Source organism: Tarenaya hassleriana, unplaced genomic scaffold, assembly GCF_000463585.1.
Source record: "Tarenaya hassleriana unplaced genomic scaffold, ASM46358v1 Cleome88, whole genome shotgun sequence".
Taxonomy (NCBI): Eukaryota; Viridiplantae; Streptophyta; class Magnoliopsida; order Brassicales; family Cleomaceae; genus Tarenaya; species Tarenaya hassleriana.
Genome location: NW_010971205.1, coordinates 22,392 through 44,039, shown reverse-complemented (window position 1 = coordinate 44,039; position 21,648 = coordinate 22,392). Strand labels below are relative to the sequence as shown.

At 35.0% G+C, this 21,648-nt stretch overlaps 3 protein-coding genes across 4 annotated transcripts; 2 read left to right on the top strand and 1 right to left on the bottom strand.

The window, feature by feature from the left end:
• Positions 1-1,346: 1,346 nt before the first annotated feature.
• LOC104803445 (methylesterase 3-like) lies at positions 1,347-5,214 on the top strand. Of its 2 annotated transcripts, XM_010527377.2 has the most exons (4): positions 1,350-1,894; positions 3,300-3,368; positions 3,637-3,699; positions 4,775-5,214. In XM_010527377.2, the coding sequence occupies exons 1-4, from the start codon at positions 1,436-1,438 to the stop codon at positions 5,057-5,059; spliced, it is 876 nt and encodes a 291-aa protein (XP_010525679.1). In that variant the 5' UTR covers positions 1,350-1,435; the 3' UTR covers positions 5,060-5,214. The 2 variants fall into 2 exon arrangements, with proteins under 2 accessions (XP_010525680.1, XP_010525679.1); XM_010527378.1 differs by lacking the exons at positions 3,300-3,368; positions 3,637-3,699 and having other exon boundaries at positions 1,347-1,894.
• Positions 5,215-5,255: 41 nt separating this feature from the next.
• LOC109116237 lies at positions 5,256-5,891 on the bottom strand. The gene has a single exon (XM_019201305.1). The coding sequence runs from the start codon at positions 5,641-5,643 to the stop codon at positions 5,458-5,460; it is 186 nt and encodes a 61-aa protein (XP_019056850.1). The 5' UTR covers positions 5,644-5,891; the 3' UTR covers positions 5,256-5,457.
• Positions 5,892-8,612: 2,721 nt separating this feature from the next.
• Positions 8,613-21,562, top strand: LOC104803444 (kinesin-like protein KIN-12D). Its single transcript, XM_010527376.2, has 37 exons — positions 8,613-8,781; positions 8,910-9,552; positions 9,784-9,939; positions 10,024-10,107; positions 10,523-10,642; positions 10,733-10,846; positions 10,925-11,017; positions 11,133-11,293; positions 11,371-11,445; positions 11,582-11,669; positions 11,757-11,815; positions 11,919-11,982; positions 12,087-12,152; positions 12,232-12,417; positions 12,547-12,651; positions 12,737-12,972; positions 13,053-13,122; positions 13,210-13,275; positions 13,473-13,517; positions 13,611-13,690; positions 13,819-13,900; positions 14,031-15,611; positions 15,717-16,058; positions 16,186-18,405; positions 18,502-18,609; positions 18,691-18,812; positions 18,916-19,003; positions 19,101-19,175; positions 19,249-19,482; positions 19,683-19,781; positions 19,983-20,057; positions 20,138-20,196; positions 20,284-20,395; positions 20,510-20,620; positions 20,700-20,936; positions 21,029-21,148; positions 21,239-21,562. Exons 2-37 carry the CDS (start codon positions 8,911-8,913, stop codon positions 21,356-21,358), a joined length of 8,295 nt encoding a protein of 2,764 aa, XP_010525678.1. The 5' UTR covers positions 8,613-8,781; position 8,910; the 3' UTR covers positions 21,359-21,562.
• Positions 21,563-21,648: the final 86 nt, after the last annotated feature.

Genomic DNA, 21,648 nt, shown 5'->3' with positions numbered 1-21,648 from the left:
TAAATATTTATTAATTTATATAGATTAGATAATATAATTGTTTATATGCGGCGGTATTACCGTATGCAAAAGTAAAATAATTCAGGCGGCATTGTCGTCCATAAAGATAAAACAATTTAGGCGGTACGACCGTCCATAAATAACACAATATTTCAGATTAATAATTAAGGCGGCTCGGCCGTCCAACAGTAACAAATAAATAATTAAGGCGGCTCAGCCGTCCAACAGTAACAAATAATTAAGGCGGCTCAGCCGTCCAATAGTAATAAATAATTAAGGCGGCTTAGCCGTCCATTAATTTAAACAATAATTAACTGATATTTATATATAGCTTGGGGTTAATTCCACTCAAGCATCAATTAATATGTGTATATATCATTAGAGCGAATATATAATATTACCTTTGTCGTAGAAGAGCGTTCGTGCTGATAACGTGTTGTGAAAAATGAAGAAATATAGAAGACCCGAGAATCAGATCGTTAACTAGAAACCGAAATCGATCGTTTGAGAGACCCGGGAACAAGATTTCAATAATTTTCTTTTCTTGGAATTGTGTACAAATGAAGGAGGGAAATGAGCTATTTATAGAAAATCCGAAGTTACTGTTCACGTATACTTATTTATGAACAGTAACCGTATGGCGGCTAAACAGTAACCGTATGGCGGCGTGAACAGTACCCGGCTGCGTGAACAGTGCCCGGCTGCGTGAACAGTACCGTAGCTTCACTATTCATTTATAACAAAGACATATTTTTTAGTATCTTATTGGATACTAAAAATTATGTCTTAGTAGATATTTGTAACAATTAAAGAATTTTTATTTCCAAGTTACTTGTGAACTAAGCAACTCAATGTATTGGCATCCAAATACATAAGATCTTGGTCTACTTATTTTATAATCGTCGGTTCATTTATAAAATTTATAACTTTGAATTATTCACCATCAATCATACCATAATATAATGGGTTATCTTTACAATCAAATTGAGCATAATAAAAAAAAAATGCCATCTTGATTCGCTAACTTAAAGAAATGTACTTTTTTGTTATATGTTATTTTAAAAAAAAACAAAAGAATAATTATATATCTATATATGACACAACAAATGTGAGAAAGACATTAATATCAGATGAAGACGTGCAAGTATTGAAGTATATACATATAACATATATATATATATATATATATGTGTGTGTATTGCCACCATGAAATTATTTGCTGAGAAAAAGTCTAGGCGGTCAAGAATTGAAAGATCAAATAATATATATATATATATAGTACAGTATGTTGATTTCTAAAATCATTAAAAATTTTAAAAAATAAAAATAATTTCCTTTACTCAGCACCTCACCACTAGATTCTTGAATTCTATCAACTATATAACACACAGCAACCCAAAAACATTCATCAAGGCAACACAAAAACAAAAAAAAAATGGAATTACTCCCAAGTGTACTACATGTATTGATCTTCTTCCAATATTTTCTCCTCTCAACTTCACGACCACCAACCTTACCGTCATCCGGACCAAACCCCGGCCGGTCTCGTTTTGTGCTAGTGCATGGGGCCGGCCACGGCGCATGGTGTTGGTACAAGATCATACCCATCTTAAAATCACACGGTTACAACGTAACCGCGATCGATCTCGTATCTTCTGGGATAAATCTGCAGTCACCGGATGATCTCCGGTCGATATCGGATTATATCGAACCATTGATCGGCCTAATAGAATCTCTAGAAGAAGGTGAGAGGGCGATTCTTGTGGGCCATAGCTTGGGTGGCCTCGCCGTTTCGAAGGCCATGGAAATGTTTCCGGGTAAGGTTCATATGGCTGTTTTCGCCACTGCTCTCATGCCTGGCCCCAACTTCAACTTCACTTCTCTTTCCCAAGGGGTACGTGTACGTCTATGTTCATATGATATAAGCCAGTTCAATTTATTTTATGTTTTTAGTAATTTTAATTTTAATGGTTGGTGATTAATCGTCTGAATTATATGTTGTTTTTCAATTTAATTTAAATTATCTTCTTGGTTTAGCCAATGGTTTTTTTTTTGTAAATATCAGATATATGCAATAGAATATAGTGTAATTAGTCAAATATATAATCATATAAGGAAAGCAACAGCTCGTGAAAAAGTATTTCAAAATATATTTTGTTATTGGAATATTTCACAATCTAAGAGAAAGACATCACACATGAAAATGAAATGCTGATAGGGTCAAAGAAATTTGGCCTATAAATTAGTAGAAATGTCAATGCAATATCTGATTATATAGTTATATATAATGCATTTACTATTAGTGAACCTATATATATATATATATATATTATTTGACCATAAATAAATTAAATTTGGTAAATGGAAAAATTATACCATATAGGTTGACAAAATTGTTCATTTTTAAAATATTCTACATAGGCATGGATTAACTATATTCGATTTATAATTAATTCGGATTCACTTATTTCGGGTTTTGAAAATTTATAACTAAATAATTATTTTGTTTTAACGGTTCGATTATGATTCACTCTAGTCCAATTATATCTAATTAAAATTGTAACAAAATAAAAATTCGGTTAGTTCAATTCGATATAGTAAATAAAACAAAATTTAGAATATTCATGAAGAAAATGTTAAAGACCGCGCTTTAATTATATATCATACTTATAAAATTATATAAACAATCTCGTTATAATAATTTTTCTAATTAGATATAATATATATTGTGTATTAATTGATTATACATGAGTGGATGAACAATTTTATTCGATTTTGGTAAATTTGGATTCAGTTTATTCGGTTACGATTAATTCGGATTTCGAAAATTTATAGCCCAATAATATTTAATTTTAAATGATTCCAAGTACAAGTATAAATCAGTTTGTTTGGTTCGGTTTTCAAATAGCCGGCCTATCCCTAATTCTATCTACACTTCAAATGTAATTTTTGCGATTTTATGGTCGCGTAAATAATAATTTGATATGACGATAAAATATGTTTTAATTATTAAAAATAGGAAACCGCATTTAGTTTTTTTAAAAAATTATCAAATTACCTCCAATTTTTGTATTGAGAATCACAAAAATACTCATGATAATTTAAAATTTTAAAAAAATCATTTTTAATTTTTTATAGAATTATTAAAAAAATTAGAAACTTTAGATTCAATTATCGACGGATAAGGGAATATTTTTTTACGGATAATCAAAATTATAGTTACATGATTAGATTTCACAATGTTACCACTTTTCTTACACAGATTTTTTAAAATTTATTTATTTATTTCATTTTGAAAGTTGGTAAGATGGCAAGCTCCTTTATTGGACCTGAGGTTTGTATTTGGAGACGGGCCCGACAAACCTCCCACTCTTTTGGATACTAAAAATTATGTCTTAGTAGATATTTGTAACAATTAAAGAATTTTTATTTCCAAGTTACTTGTGAACTAAGCAACTCAATGTATTGGCATCCAAATACATAAGATCTTGGTCTACTTATTTTATAATCGTCGGTTCATTTATAAAATTTATAACTTTGAATTATTCACCATCAATCATACCATAATATAATGGGTTATCTTTACAATCAAATTGAGCATAATAAAAAAAAAATGCCATCTTGATTCGCTAACTTACTCTTTCCATTGGTGGTCCATTATCCATCGCACTAAATTTCTACAACTTTAGCCCTAAGGAGGTAAATTATATGCTTCCACCATTCATAGATTATATAATTATATTTTCTTACATTAAATGGTCTTTGCTCTTATTAACTGTGTGGGAAATATAGTTTTTTTTTCTTTCATAAAAAAAATCTGAAATATTACAAATATTTCTGTTTCACAATCCATATAAATAAAAATTTGATCGGCCTTATATCTTTTGGTTCATACTTGTAACCAATCGTACAAATACATTATAACATTTTCACAAGTTCATAAGAAATATAATTTCTTTTTCTTTTTCCATATAAAATATCTGAAAGTTTTACTTTTTTTATGATATATATATTTTTTTTCAATATCCTTTATAACCATATATCTTTCTTTTTTAATTCACTATATCCGTTAAAAATTTTGAACATATTTTGATTGCCAAGATATGAAGCAAAGCATATACTGCAATCAAATATTTTCTAACGAAATTTCAACAGATAGATTTGTTACAAAATCCATTGAAATTTTATTGATTATCCGTTGTACATTTTTCAAAAGACGTTTTCATCAAGAATATCCATTGAAAAACCGTTGTTTTTTAAGAAAAAATCATATATAAAAACCTAAACTTTTACAAAAAAATCTAGATAAGTATTTGAACTATAACATTTCTGTATAAATACCTTAATTTTTTAAAAATCTTATATAAATATCTAGATTTTTAAATTTTTTTTAAATAAATCCAAAGTTAAGATATTTCTCGAATAAAATTAATTGATGCTATTAATGATTTTTGTGTTTATTTAGAAATATTTTCAAATGTTTAGGCATTTTTCTAGAATTTTAAAAAATTCAGGTATTTATATGAAAATTTTATATTTTAGGTATTTATTTAGGATTTTTGTAAAAGTTTAAACATTTAAATGTTATTTTCCCTTTTTTTAGTGTTTGTAGATTTCAATACCCTTTATAAACATAGCCACAATTTCCGATTTCGGATTTTGCACATATCTTTCATCACATCCCTACTATACATTTGATTGACATCATATGTTTTGGTTCATATTTATAACCAATCTTGCAAAAACATTCCAACATTTTCATATATATTCATAGGATATCGAATTGGCAACACTGCTAGTTCGGCCTCAACGAATCTTTAGCAACAAAGACATCGACGAAAATATAGTGCTCACGAGAAAGCGATACGGATCGGTCAATCGGATTTTCGTGGTTTCGGAGAAAGATGTCACATTTGTTAAAGAGTTTCAACTATGGATGATGAAGAACAACCCTCCGAATCAAGTAGAGTATATAAAGGATTCTGATCATATGATCATGATTTCCAAGCCGTTGGATCTTGCACATCGTCTCTTATCTCTTGCCAAGAAGTTCACTTGAAAACTGATCCTTGCTTCTTTTTTTCTGCTTGCTTATTATTCGGTCATGCAAATAATGTGTTGTATTGTTTTCCTTCTTTTACTTGAGAGAGTGTGTATCATTAGTTTTCGCAATTTAAAATAACCATCCAATAATAAATACATACCTATAAATAACCATGCTTTTGATATTTTAAATATTATATATGTATAATATGTAAAAAAAAAGAACCTTGTCTTTAAATATATAATAATTTAGGACAACCAATTTCTATTCTCGAGCAACTCAAGGGCTTCTGGTTGTGCTGTCTCTTCTTTATTACAAGCAAGATATTCCATACCTTGTCTCCAAAACCCCACGTGGCAAATCAGGCCAAAGAATTAAAGAGATAAATTTAAAATAAAAATAATAATAATAATTCAGGAGAGGAACCCAACAAGAGGAACGTGAACGGCGGAGTAATTACTCCGGCCACCGTTCACGGCGAAAGAAGGCGACGTATCTCGCCGGGAAAAGGCTCCCTCGACCGCATCGGCCACGGCAGCGACGAAATCTATGGCCAACTTTATCAGCTCGATGCAAATCTCCAATCTTTGAGTCACCATGATGCTGATTCTTGCTTTCAAGAGCAGAGAAAATAATTATTTCTTGGTGCGCTTTTAGGATTTTTTTTCCCCTCTCACTTCTATTTTCCGCGTCTCGATTTATCTATGTCTTAACATGCAAAGCCGCTACATATACACAGGTATGTATGTATACATATATAGATACAGAGTCGGTATATAGATATATACAATACAATTATTGCAGTATGTGGATGGAGTTAAGATATGGGTCGACATAACGACGCGGCAGAAAAAAACATGTGAGCAAAAGTTTTAAGGTGGTGTCTTTGAAAGATGCTTATGTTGCCTTTGGTGTATGCGAAGGGCCAAAGTGTTGTAGGGGTTACTTATTTAACATATATGTAGCGATATATCTCTATGCCTAATCATTTTCTTTACACACAATACAAGGGTGTATATATATGTGTGTATGTATATATATGTGTCATGCTGCCATATACGATAATGTGACATACTAACCATAAAAGGACGCTGGTTTTATATATATATAGGCATAGACAGATGGTTTAATGGTATTAATTGATTACAAAAAATAGTATTAATTATTTACATTAATGTACACAATTAATGTTTCCTATAATAATTTTTTGAAATACGCCATTACTCGTATAGGAAGGATAGGTTTCTTTGTGTAAATATCCAGGTTAAGAAGTGGTTGGTACTTTGAGTTCTCAAAACTAATCAATCGCTTAAATGAAATTTTAATTTTAAGTTATTTAATTGACAATATATCAAAAATACCATTCAGATGATAAAGACTTTCAACCATATTCCTAAAATATCCAGAATTTCCAAATGATTGTCATTAATATTAATTAAAAAATAGTTATCATCCAGAAATTTTTTTTATAAAGAAAACATAATAACTATCCCAAAAAAAATTTATAAACAAAATTAATATTATATTGATATCATCTTTGATGATGATACTAGTCATAATCTCAAAACAAAAAAAAAAAGTGTAATCCTAAATAATATTGTTGAAATAATTTATAGAATCACTTATCAAAATTCCAAATATTATGAAGAATAAAAAAGAAAAATAAATGGAATCAAAATAGATATAAAAAATCAGCGGCAAAAATTAATAAAAATATTCGAACAAAAATGTATCAACGAGATAAATAGATTAATAGAAGAAAAATATAGAATTATTTCTAAAAACCAACTAGGATACTAAAAGACAAAGAGAAAATAAAAGAAATAAATAAGAAAACAGATGGAATAATTGATTTACAAGAAATAATAAATTAGAAACGAAAAAACTATACAAATTAAAAGAATACATAAAAAAGTAATAAAATGATTCAATAAAATATATATTAAAAACACGTACGAGAATTAAAAGAAATATTTTTTTTTGATAACGGTAAATATATTAAATCAAAAAAATGTTCGTGTACAAACCGACATAATGACGAAACCAGCCCCTAAGATATCATAAACCATCATAATGACGAAACCGACATAAAGATATATGTAGTTAACACTTCAGAATAGATCGGATAGGAGAAGTAATAGATAACCACTCGTCCTCAAAAGAGGTAGTATGTGTAGAAGAACACAGCTGCCTCGAGATGATAATGTCTCGCACCAGTCTGTCAAGAGTTGAGCGAATCTTCCCAACCGTGCATGACTCTCGCCTGAAGATGCACGCATTCCGTTCCTTCCAAATGAGATAAGTTGTTGCTCCCGGAAGTGACTAGCCAGAATCCGTCGCCGCTGTCTTGACATTTGCATACAAAGGGATATTAAATAGTCCGGGACCAGTCGAACCAACAATATTGTTTGAATTAAAATAACTAATGATAAAAACGAGTGAAATATATACACAAATAACTACCTATATTATACACAAACAGTTTCATCATGAAGAGTACATAGCTTCTCTCGAATGAAATGATTTCATTCTAAAGAACTCTCGGACGAAAATAAAATTTCCGAACGAAACAGTTTCATCCTGAAGAGTTTCCAAATGAAAATGGACTCTCTATAATGAAACAGTTTTATCCTATAGAACAAGTTTTTTCTTAGAAAATATGTTTTCCATCTTGGAGGTTTTAGGAGATGTTAATACAATATAGAAATTAGACAATAAAGTTGAATGTATTTTTTATAAAATTTCATACGAAATATAGTTTGTAAATGATGGAAAAAATGTATACGTCTCCAATCTCTCTCCAAAATTGACATATTTATGCAAATTTTCTCAATAAAAAACATAGTAAAAATATAGAATTTATTTATCTTTAGAGAGAAGGAGATGACATTATATAAAAACTACTTTTATTTTGTTACATAGATTTCAGACCATATCCTTCTTAACTTTTTTATGTGATCAATATGATTAATATGATCACCATATAAGTTTTGAACGGTTTGATCGGTAACAACCACTATATAATTTAAACGATGTGATCAGTATTATGACCATCAGATAGGTCATGAAGATCATACTGATCGTAAAAAAAAATATAAAAGGGTATGATATGAAATCTATATAATATAGTAAGTGTAATTTTTATAATGAGCCAAAGGAGAGAATAATATTTTAAGAAAATGATAAAACTCATATTAACATAAATTACTAGTATGATAAAAAAAATTAAATATTTAATATGAACCACATAAATTATTGTACCAATCTAACCATATTATTTATTATTCTGAAAAAGTATTTCAATGTACATTTTAATTGTAGATTTTATGAATCGTAAGTGTAATTGTTTTTCAAAACATGTGAAATCTCGCATTTATTTATTTATTTTTTAAAAAGGAGTTGATAAGTTAGCCGTTAAAATTTTGAAATGAGCAAGTATTCTGAATTACGATATTACCCTCATGACTTTCTAAATATTACGGAAAGCCCTTTCGTAATTCAAATTCGAACGCCGCTACAAATCTCGGTGTCTGAAAAGTGAAAGAGAAATCAGATGCAATCTCAGTCGTCCGTTTTTTAGTCTTCTCACTTTTTTTCATCCATTTCTGACTCCATCTTCGGAGCTCAGGCTCTCACAATTGAGAGTGAGAGAGAGAGAGAGAGAGAGAGAGAGAGAGAGAGAGAGAGAGGGAGATTGGGGATTTCTGAGCTAAAAAATTCTTCAGTTCTTCTTACAGGTGACATTTCGTTTCTATTTAGCAAATCCGACGAGTTTTAAGTTTCACTATGATTCTAAGTTTGTGTTTTTCCATATTGGGTTTGCGTATTTTGCTGATTTCCTGGCTTCTGTACCGAATTTCTTTAGAATGTTGAGGGATTTCAAGTTTCTTCGACGAAATTCGGGCCAGAACGAAGAAATCGAGAATGTCCCAGTGAATCTCCGAGAGTCGATGTTGTCTCAAATGAGCAACGATTCCTCTTCATCTATTCCATTGCCGAGAGCTCCACTGAATTCAATCCAAGACCCACTGATGAACCCGAAACCCGAAAAGGAATCTCGGAGTAAGATCGAACGAACACCTACGAAGCCCAGAGCCAAAAACCCTGATCCTGCATTGCCTCTAAAAACGCCAGATCGGCAAAAGTCAGCCAATTTCTCGAGAAGCCAATTCAGGTGGGGAGAGAAAGGTGATTCTAGCTCAAACACTAATGTGGGTTCGTTGAACATGACTCCTAAAACCACTAGAGTCGTCGGGAGAGCAAATTCGGGCTATTCTGAGACGAATTCCACACAGAGCACGCCCACAAAGAGCATCTCAAAGCCACCAGCTTCAGGTTACAGGGGAAGGGTTGATGGTTCAGGTCCAGTTCGGGTTGGGGGCAATGCCTCATCATACAGAGGGATGTCTGGTTCTTCTGGACATGTCTCAACGGTCATTAACAGTGTCGAAGTTCCTCACTTTGATCTCAAGGAGGATCCATCATTTTGGATGGACCACAATGTACAGGTAACAAATCATTGTTGTTATCGTATAGTTTGTTTTCTAGTAATTAGATATTTCATTTTTGCACTGAGTTCCTAATTTTGTTTCAAGTTAATGTCTTTTTCCATAAAGAACCTACTGAATGGATCATTTAGTGAATGAAACATCTCCAACTGATGTTATTTCCACGTATATGGAAACTATTGAAAAATTTGGTGACACTGTTTTCGCTTTTCCTCTTTAAATGTATTTTAGATTCTTATACGTGTCCGTCCGCTGAATACAATGGAGAAGAGTACAAATGGATACAACAGGTGCTTAAAACAGGAAAGTTCTCAGATCATAACATGGGTTGGACAACCAGAAACACGATTCATGTTTGATCATGTGGCTTGTGAAACAATTGACCAGGTAATATTCAGAAAAGTAATGAATCTGAAAAGTCCCTTTTCTGAACATTTTATTGAGTTCTGCTTCTCAATATAAACTTTGCAGGAAACACTTTTCCGGGTTGCTGGTTTGCCGATGGTGGAAAATTGCTTGTCTGGCTACAACAGCTGCATTTTCGCTTACGGCCAGGTATATTCATCTTATAACTTAGAGGTGGATTGGCATCTTATGTAGGCCATGGTTGCTCAGCAACAATACCTTTGAGTTAGGTTAAACCTTCGAGTGCTGTCTGGAGAATTCTTATACGTTAAGACCCTTTCTAATGAACAAAGATTTGAATTGTTTGAAAGAATTCACCGGTTGTCCATTTTAGGTAAGTTGGTGATGATATCCTTGTTTTAATTGAAAATTTATGCATATACTCTGGCCTTTTCAAGCAAAGAAGCCGAAATTCGTAACAAGGTTATACTCAGATGGTTTATTTAAGTGTCCAGAATGTGTTCATTCAAAATAATTTGGGAAGGAAAGACAAGGTTATCGTTCTTTTTCTTTCAAGATTAGGTTGATAATTTGATGATATTTTTCCTTTTTTGTAATTATGCAGACAGGAAGTGGGAAAACCTATACAATGCTTGGTGAAGTCGATGAATTAGAAGTGAAACCAAGTCCCCACAGAGGAATGATGCCTCGGATATTCGAATTTTTATTTGCAAGAATACAAGCTGTAACCTTCCTGTGATCTTGCTTCTTCCATTTCTTTCTCCGGCATACTAACCATGGCTAATTGATTCTTTCCACCATGTTCACCTGGCAGGAGGAAGAAAGCAGAAGAGATGAGAGACTAAAGTATAATTGCAAATGCTCTTTCCTTGAAATTTACAATGAACAAATTACAGACCTTCTTGACCCATGTTCAACAAATTTACAGGTATCTTTTGCAATTTTGTTCATGCACATGTCCAAAACTTCTGTACTTAGTTTCTTATGCTTTCTCACTCTCTTCTAGCTCCGGGAGGACATTAAGGAAGGTGTATATGTGGAAAATCTCACTGAGTATGAAGTTCAGAGTGTTCAAGGCATCTTAAAGCTTATATCTCAGGTACTAATCATTTTCTGTCTGCCAAAAGACATGTTCTGCATTTCCGCCTTCCTATTTTTCTTGTCTGGATTCTTATTTAGTTTATGGTATGTGAAATCAATACTATGTTACATAGGGTTCTTTAAATAGAAGGGTTGGAGCCACAAATATGAACAGAGAGAGCAGCCGGTCGCATAGTGTCTTTACATGTGTGATAGAGAGTAGGTGGGAAAATGACTCGACAACAAACTTGCGTTTTGCCAGGCTGAACCTGGTTGATCTTGCCGGATCAGAGAGGTAACCACTGTACTTCAGCTTGGTTTTGAGCCTTTTGACATAAAAGCCTCTTCTTACATTGTTTCCTCTATTAACAGGCAGAAAACTTCTGGTGCTGAGGGTGAACGTCTGAAAGAAGCAGCTAACATCAATAAATCCTTGTCCACATTAGGGTAACTCAGCGATATCAGAATGCTTTTTCCATTAACTAATGAAATTATTATATATATATATATATTATATATATATATATATATCTGCTTTTCATAGTTTGTGATAGTAGCTTCATTGACACGTTATTGATGGCAGACATGTAATCATGGTTCTCGCGGATGTTGCTAATGGGAAACCAAGGCATATTCCATATCGTGATTCGAGGCTTACGTTTCTTCTTCAGGTCATCTCTTAGTTAATTGCCTTTCTTTTACCCTGAAATTGCTGAAGTACCTTCATGATTTCATATCAGCCATTCTTTATCCTGCAGGACTCATTGGGTGGGAATTCTAAAACAATGATCATTGCGAATGCCAGCCCTTCGATCAAGTACGTTTATATATTTTTGTATATTTTTACATCGATGTGCATGGTCATGATAATACCCTCAGTCTACAATTTTGCTGGTTTTCTCTTATGTTCTACTTCACAGCTGTGCAGCTGAGACGCTAAACACACTCAAATTTGCTCAAAGAGCCAAGCTAATCAAGAACAATGTAAGCTTTTTGTTAAAAATTCCTACTATCATCATAAGAAACACAGAGGGGGATTTTTTTTTCATGACTATACTTTCAATGATATTTGTTTTTAAATCGGATAGGCCGTGGTAAATGAGGATTCCACTTGGGATGTCATGGCACTGCAACACGAAATCCGACTTCTAAAGGTTCTACATATAAAGTTAGTTTCCAATGCTTTGTACTTGTGCCAGCACAAAATCTAAAACCGAGAGCTTTTTGAAACAGGAAGAACTGTCCCTTCTCAGGCATCAGAATGTCTCCAGGGCATTGTCGTTTGGATCAGCAAGAAGCAATGTTGTAGAAGTTCAAACCTGTCTTCTGTCATGTGGTATGAATGAGACAGGGAATCAACAGACTGATGATTTGAATGTCTATGAATCAGGAGGTTCTCTAAGGATGTCCAGAAAGCAGGTAAACAAAGCTTTGAGAAACATCCAAAATTCTTGAGTGTTATTGAGATTTTATTTCTCTCAGCCTTGAGGAATGGGATATAAATGCTAGCAAGCAAACCTCATTTTACTAAAACTTTCTATCTGTCAGTTCAAGTCTTTGGAAAAAACACTTGCTGGTGCACTGAGAAGAGAACACGTGGCAGATGCTTCAATCAAGAAGCTTGAAGCTGAGATTGAACAACTGAACCGTTTGGTAATTCCTTTTCCCCAAACCTGCAGCTATTTGTTGATTCTGTTCCAGGCAATGGCAGAATTGCTCATGCTACTACTTTCCTTAGGCTCGTCAAAGAGAGGAAGATACTAGGAGCACAAAAATGATGTTGAGGTTTCGGGAAGACAAGATACGGAAGCTGGAATCACTTCTTGGCAATCATATATCTGCAGATTCCTTCCTGCAGGAAGAGAATAAAGTGTTGTCCGAAGAAATTCAGCTTCTTCAAGCCAAACTTGATAAAAACCCTGAAGTGACTCGCTTTGCATCAGAAAATATAAGGCTTCTGGAACAACTTAGAAGGTTGTATATCATTTGCAGTTGTCTAAGATCCCAATAGACGATTACATTTTTCCTAATTTCGTTGTTATGTTACTTTACAGATTTCAAGAATTCTACGAGGAAGGCGAGAGAGAAATTCTATTGGATGAAGTCTCAAATCTCCGAGATCAGGTTCTCGTTTAATGTAGTTCAATATCAAGGTACTCTTTCACTTTTCTTGTCCTTTGTCCTACTTAACAATGTCTTTTGTGTTTACAGCTCCTACAATTTCTCGATGGAAACTCTGTCTGGCACGAACAACCTGATTTTCAAAAGCAGTCACAGGTTAGATCCATGATCTTCTTTAAAGCTACAAACCCTACACAATATTTTGTTCCAACTAAACGTCGAGTTGTATCTGAAACAAAGCTATATGTTGATTTGTTCTTTTGAGATCCATATGGGATTATTCCGTTTGTGGGGTCTTTTTGTCAACAGTGTGTGCTTTTTATTTTGTTCTTATAGTAACTTCCATGCTGCAGGACGCTTCATGTATCAGCAAAGAAGATAGTTCTTTGAATGATGAGGTTGATTACACTTTTCTTTTTCTGCAGCTCTGATCCTGTTGCCGTTTGAATATAACTTGAAGTGTCAAATTCATTTTTATGTTTTTGTTGCAGTTGAAAAATGCCCTTTCTGAACTTGAGGAGTGCAGGAGTCATCTTGGCTCCTGCCTGGAAGAGAATGCAAAACTAAGCAGGTAAGGAAATCTGATCAAGAATTCTTGCCAGCTTTTCTTGTTTCATTGTAAAAGAATTCAGAATTCAGATTGTAATTTCATTTTCTCTATCCTTGTGATATGATTTTTATTTCACCCATCTTGTTCAGAGAAATCCGAGATCTACAAGCCATGATCAGCAATATCAAGGCTTGTACACCTGATGAAGATGAAAAATTGAAAACAACAAAGGTATGGGCAGTAAGAAAACCATTTCTGCAGATCTGGTTTACTAATTTGTGTACTCATCTTAGTCCTTGCTTCTGCATGTTACTATTAGACCTTCCCGCTCACAAATGGTTACCTCCGGAAATGAATGCAGGCCTTGTTTGAAACTCAAAATGCTGAGATACAAGAATCACTTGCTGGTCATCAGATCAGTCACGAAGAAGAAATCATCAAACTGCAGCTTGATTTTGATATTCTCAAAATTATACTTGATGAGGAAAGAATGAAGCGTGTAGAAGCCGAGAAACAAGCAATGATTTTCAAACAAGATCTGCTGGAGTTGAAGGGCCAGCTTCTTATGATGAGCAAGCAGCAGGATAATGCAAACTGTGATCTGCAGGAGGCAAAGTCTGTCATTGAAGCTCTCGAGTCACAAAATGTTTTATCTATCCAAGAAATAGAAGACCTGGGGAAAAATACTGACCATTATCTTGAGCTAATCAAGAAACAAGGGTTTGAGATCACAGAGATGAAGGCCAAACAGTGCAATGAGTTGAAAGATAATCCTCCGGAAAACTACACAATGGATACAAAGTTCAAGAAGATGCAAGAATCTCTAGAGAAAGCCCGGAGATTAAACGCATTGTACAAGAGTGATATTCGTTCAAAGACTTCCAGTGACAAAGACATGGATGAAGTTCACAGGCAGGCTGAAGCTGCCACAGCTGAAGTGATCATCTGTTTGCAGAATGAGCTTGAAGTTCTTCAGAAGGAAGTTGAGGAATTCCAATCAAAAGAGACAGCTAGTCAAAAGCAGGTAATGCTTTTGGAAACTCAGGTGGTGGAGCTGCAAGATAAATTACGAGATATGACTGAGGATAATGACCTGTTGGAAGAAAATTTACAAGAAAAAGATACAGAACTACAAATCTTATCTCATGAAGTAGAAATTCTTACATCTGAGCTGGAAGAAATTTTGCTGAATGGGAATGAAGCCCTTGCTGATGCATGTAGTCAGGTTGATCTAATCTCAAGCTCCTTCCCAGAGAAAAGGGTATGGATATCTGAACAGGTTGGGGGACTAGCACGAGTGGTTTGTGAAAAGGAATTAATGATTGAAGATCTTCAAAGTTGTTTGGAGGATGCTAATAACAAAAGATATGATGTGGAGTCTATGTTGAAGTCACTAAGAGGGGCAGCACTTGTAATCAATGAAGCACATCAGAGAGAGTGCGAGGAAAAGGAGAGGCAGATTCTCCTTCTGAAATCACAGTTGAACACTAAAACAGAAAGTGTATCAAGGCTTCAGGAGAACCTGAAGATGGCTGAAAGTAAGATTTATGAAGCATCACATTGTGCAACAGCTGCTCTAGTTGTTGTCAGTCGATATTCGCACGTAGCTGATGCTCAGACCTGTGAGCTGAACCAAAAGGATTCTCAGCTTAAGAAATCTGCTGGAGAAATCCTCTCCCTGAGGAAACAAGTAGAAGATTTGGAAGTAACCTGTAATGAATTTAAAAGGAATCTCCTAGAGGCAGAGAAGCATGCATATGCAATGGAACAAAATCTCGAAAACATCAAAGAGAGTGAAATTTTGAGGATGAATGAAAAACTTTCCGAGCTTAAAGGTGGCATATCAGGGGTCAGATCATGCATGAGCATGTCTCATGAGCCTGACAAATATGGTAAGGAAAAAGATTCATTAGCATCTCCAGCTCACAGCGATGCAGAACAGGTGAGCTTCTGCTTCTCTTTCTGTTCATGATAATTCACGTTTTTTATATATAGTAATACAAATTATTATAACAAATGCTCCTTTATTGGAATTTATTTCATATAGGAAACGAGAAAGGATGTATGTGTCTCTTCTTGTACAGAGAAGAAGACCCCACACAACAAGCAAATGCAGTCGGCGAAAGTTAGCAACAAGGCGGCTAGCGGGAGAGACGAAACGATTCTACTACTAAAAGGAGAATTGGAGTCTGCTTTTGGAAGTTTACAGGAGTTTCAATTTAAGATGGTCAAACTTCAGAGTGAAAAGGAAGAGCTAAGGTTGTCCGAGCAAAGAAGCATTAGTAGCTTAAAAGATGTAACAGCTCAGATTCTTAACCTAGAAAGTGCCATGAATAACATGGAAGAGCAATACAAGAGCAAGATGGAAGTCACAGACCACAAAGTCAAGGTAAGTGCCTGCTCATCCCTTCTCAAAGATACAAGACAGACTTATAATTTTATCTATTACATTCATGTTCAAAATCAGGGAATTTCCTGTTCCATTTTTTTTCTTAATTTTTAAATTTATTATATAGGCTTTGGAGCATGAATTTGCTGAGATGAAGATACTAGCTGACCAGGAAGATGCAGAAAACTTGTGTATTCTTACCAAATTCGAAGAGGCTCAATTTGTCATCAAAGAAGCCGATACTATGATCAATGAACTGGTAATAGCAAACGAGGAGATGAAGCTTGATCTGGAAAGACACAAGAAAAAGGAAATCACCTTGGTCAGTGAGAGAGACGTCTTAGTTGACAAGCTACATGGGTTGGAATCTAAAAATGTACAAGAAAAGGAGAAATTTGAGAAGCTAGAGAAGCAACTCGAGTTAAGTTTCATGGAGACAAACATTCTCATGGATGAGCTTGAAGCTATCATCAGAAAACTACAAGATGACTCTTCCAAGGCCTTACTAGGTATAGGCTGTGAATTCTCCGACATAAAATCTTGGATTTCAGAAACAAGGTCGGCTAGATTGTTCCTTGAGGATATCTGGTCAGAAATAATAATGAAAGATTGTGCATTTTCTGTTCTACATCTTTGCCACACAGGAATTCTGTTAGAAACAGTTGTCGGGATGAATACGGAAAATGGTCTGCTTCACCATGGCCTGAGTGAATCAAACTCAGCCATAGCTGAACTGAGAGAGAACAATCTAAAGTTAAGAAGGGAGCTGGAGATGTGTAGAACTCTCAGGAGAAAACTACTGGCTGACATAAAGAAAGGTTTTGAGAGAATTTCAAGAAAAGAAGAAGAAACTAATCAGCTCGGTTCAAGATTAAGCACTTTTGAGCTGAATATTTCAGGTTTACAGCAACAGGAGGAGCTGATGTTGCAAAGGTCTAATAGCATTGGCTCTGAACTAGCTGATTTGATGAAGGAGTTGGATTTCAGCAATAGGAACCTAGCATCAACTCTCTTTGATCAAGAATTGCGTCTAAAAGACCAAGATCATTTCTTTGACACAGAGATGCAGTTTTATCTGATGGAGTTTTGCTCAAAGGATGTTGCGTCACTTGTTCTAGCACTAACGCTAGAAGAGAGTTTTTCCAGCATAGCGGTTGCTGGAAGAGAGCTTCTTCGTCACCATGCTGCCATTGAGAATCATAAGGAGGAGCTCTTTGTTTCCCATGTAGAGAACCAGCTAAAAGAACTTTGTCTGGTTGATAATGAATTTGAGACAGGTTTACTGAAACAAAAGCTGGGGGAAGCACTGGGCAAGGTTGAAGGTCTATCACTGGATTTGAATCACAGTGAACAAAAGATTATTGACTTGAAAGAAGCAAACGAGGCATACAAAGAAAGGGTTATCCTTTTTGAGTCTTGTATTGCCAACCTACAGAATGATTTACAGATGAAATCTTCTGAACTCAACAGTCTTGAGCATTTGCAGATTGCCACTAAGGAAGAACTGGAAGTCAAAGTAAGGGAAGAAAAGTTTAAAGACCTAAGTACCACGAGGTTGTGCATTGCCAAATGTGAAGATCTAGCTGAATCCTTAAATATTAGAGCTAGTGGGGTGGTTGTCAAATTAAGTGGAGATGGTCTGGTTATTTTTGACAAAATGTTTCAACTGATCTGCGAAAGTGCCGATAAGACTAGCAAACTTGTTGCTGAGGTTGAATCATTGCAACTTGACATTCAGGAGATATTATCTGATAATATGAGCCTCCATGATGAGCTACTCAGGAAAGATGAGGTTATAAAGGGATTATCTTTCGACCTCAGCCTTCTACAGGAATCGGCTTCCAATTCCAGGGACCAGAAAGATGAAATTGAGGAAATACTGGCTCATGTTGAAGCTTTAGAAGAGAAGCTCGCTTCCAAGTCATGTGAACTTGATGAGGCTATTTCTCGTACCCAGATGCTTGAAGGTCAATTGCTAGAGAACAGAGAAGTAATTTGTGATCTTGAAGCAGATATTGCAAAGGAAAGAGAATACCAGGAAACACTCTCAAGGGAGAATGAGGGGTTTAGAGATAAAGCTGGAGAGGCATTCAGGTTAAAATGTTCACTGGAAGAAGAGTTGATTGAGACAAAGAAGGTGTCAGAGAGCTTGGAGATAGAACTTGTTGAACTAAGCGATGCTCTCAGACAAATGAATGGCACGGTTGAGATGATGCACATCAAATTGGATGAGGCCACTGATGAAAAAGATAACCTCAGAGAAGAGGTCCTTTATTTGAAAGAGGAATTCGGGAAACTGAAAGCGGAGGCTAAAGAAACCGAGATGAGATACATTGAAGCCCAAGAGGTAGACAACAAACAGACATCGACAGAGTGTATCCCAATTTCCAAACCTTGTGCTTGATCAATATTTCCAACAACTTGTTTCTAAATGTGTGAGCAGATAGCAGAAGCAAGAAAGATATATGCCGACGAGAGAGAACAAGAAGTGAAACTATTAGAAGAGTCAGTTGAGAAACTCGAGTATACGGTGAATCTACTGGAAAACAAGGTTAGAACTAGTATTGTGTTTCATTCAATAACAACCTCAAATCATCTTGATCAGTATGTCTCATAGTGGTATTTCATTTAGGTTGACGTCATCAAAGGCGAAGCTGAAAGACAACGTCTGCAAAGGGAGGAGCTAGAGTCGGAATTTCAAACCATAAATCAGCAGATGAGAAATGCTATGAATACTAATGCTGAAATGAGAAGGTTGGTAAAAGTCAGGCAATCCTCTTTAGCAGAAACTTCAAGCCCCTGTACGGAAACATCAAGTACCTCAACTACTCATTTAATGCTTTTGTTTTGTTAAAAGGCTTTTAGACAAAAAACAAAAGGATCTTGAAGAAGCTTTGAATCTTATAAAAATGCTTGAGAGAGACATGGCTGACCAAACAACCGAGGTAGATTTTTGCTATCCAATAATCTTGAATTTGAACCCGGAACATAATTTGTATTTCGTCTCAAAATTTCTGATGATATATGCTTATTTTGCAACAGATTGCTCAGCTGAAAGTCCACATCTCAGAACTTACATTGCATGCAGAAGCTCAGGCTGTAGAATACAAAAAGAAGGTAAGTTGGCCCCTTGTAGATTGATAACTTCAATATTTGGCCTTAGAATATGTCTGAATCATTTTTTCTGCAGTTTAAGGAATTGGAGGCAATGTCTGAGCAAGCAAAGCCAGAAAGCCATGTTTCTCATTCCACGAGTTGTTCATCAAGTAAAACTTCAGCAAAACCTAGGGGTTCGGGCTCCCCTTTTAGGTGCATTGGGTTAGGGATGGCACAACAGATGAAATCTGAGAAGGATGAGGAGATTGCTGCTGCAAGGCTAAGAATTGAGGAGTTGGAATCTGAAGTTGCAACCAGACAGAAAGAGGTAACATGAAAAAAACATTATGTTGTATGTTCCGTGAAAATTTCTGCATCTATAGTTTTCATATTGCAAAATATTCTACAAGGTAAGGTTTGCCTATAATACACCCTTTTGGTGGAACACTTCCCCGTACCCTGCTCAACGGAAACGCTTTGTGCACAGGACTGCCCTATAGTTTTCATATCGATTTCATTTTCTTCCAGATATTCTCCTTGAATGCAAGATTTGCCACGGTGGAGAGCATGACCCATGATGTTATTCGAGATTTATTAGGAGTCAAACTCAATGTGACAAATTGTGCAGTAAGTATTTAATGTCTTGTTCATGTTGCTTATTTCTTGATTTTTGTTTTTAGTTTTGTTGATGAAAGATACGTATCATTGCATGGCTTATATTTACATGTTCTTGAATCTCTGAAGAAACCTATTTCATCACTCAAACCAGTGAATAGTTACTGAACACTTTTATGAATTTCTCCTATCTTCTGCTGTTGTTTCATATAGTCGCTCTTGGATAATCACCAAGTGCTGAAGATTGCAGAGAAGGTCCAACTTGATAATTCGGATTCACAACAAAAGGTAATCATTAGCGGGTAAAAAGAAGAACCTGTTGACATTTGCTACCAAGTTTCTCTTGTCCTGAAAATTGGAATATGCAGGACAATGAGGTCTCTAAGCTAAAGAAGCAACTCAATGAATATATCGAGGAAAGGCAAGGGTAAGAAAATGATGCTTTTCCTTCTCGGCTTATCCAAAGACTTTGTCCAATCATTATCATATTCTAATTACAATGTCTCATTTGCAGATGGATAGAGGAAATCGAGAGAAAACAGGCAGAGTTAGTAGCTGCAGAGATAGAGCTCGAGAAACATCGCCAACATGAACAGCTGTTCAAGAAAGAAAACGAACTTTTGAAGGTTGGGAAATTAGGAACTTTGGCCTCCAATTTTCGGTTTTACTACTATGCATATTACAAAGTGAATGGTGTTCACAAAAAAAACATATCCGGATCTTTTTGGATTTTAAAATAGACGGAGAATGTTAGTCACAAGAGAAAGGTATTGGAGCTTGAAGGAGAAGTTAAGAAGCTTTCTGCCCAACAAAATCTGCAGAGAAAGGCTCATGATCATGCCAAAATCAAGGCAAGAAACTTCTAGTTCCCGCCTGTCTCTTGCATTTTGACGTTATTCTCACTCACAATTCTTGCATCATGTGCAACAGGAAGAGAACAACATGCTAAAACTTCAGAACGATGAACTCAATCTGAAGTTAAGACGGGCAGGGGTAATTCTTTCACGTGTCAAAGAAGAGCTTGCTTACTACCGTGCGTCTTCTGGGAAGAATCCATGTCCAAACTTAGAAGAAGACCAAAGGCTAAGTAACAGACTGAAGGAAGCCGTGGAGGACAGAATGCAACTAGCTCGGAAGCTAGTAGGCCTTTGCACCAGTGTCCTAAAGGTAAGAAAATAATGGCCTCAGAACCCGAAAAATCACGAAACTTGATGTATTTATTCCATCTGAACACACCATTGTTTGGATAAAATCTCCAGGCAGCCGGCATTAAAGAACATGTTTCAGACATAAACCCTGAAGTTGCTGAAGAGGCACTTGCTCAGCTCAAGACAAAACTCACTTCACTCGAGAGCGAGTTACAAGAATTGAGATTAAAGGTCGGTTCAGTCCATTCACAAGATCGCTCACATCTTTACCATGGTTTTTCGAGATTTACTCACAGAAACCTTGTGAAAATCTTCATGCAGGGCAAAACAAAGAGCAGAAGAACCCGGATTTCAGAGACGATGCCTCAAGTGACTTCACCTCGAAGTTCATGGACGGATGAGAATCACCACATTCCTTATCTCTCATCTTTGGATAGGTAAATATCGTCTTTAATTTTTTTTTAAAAAAAAAAAAATCGTGTAAATTAACGCATATTCAGTGTAAATTCTTCATTGTTGATATCACACAATTCAATATCCATAGACAAAAGATTGAAATTTTCGAGTTTGGGTTTCTTATCTCATTTTGTTTAGTGCATGAATTCACTATAAAATCTGCTGGAGTACTTGAAAAATTATTTTTAAGTCTCAAGTGTTAGATTTGTTATCTCTATTATTTGTATTGGTTACGTGTTTGATGACAAAGGCTTGACTTCACTGAATTTTCATTG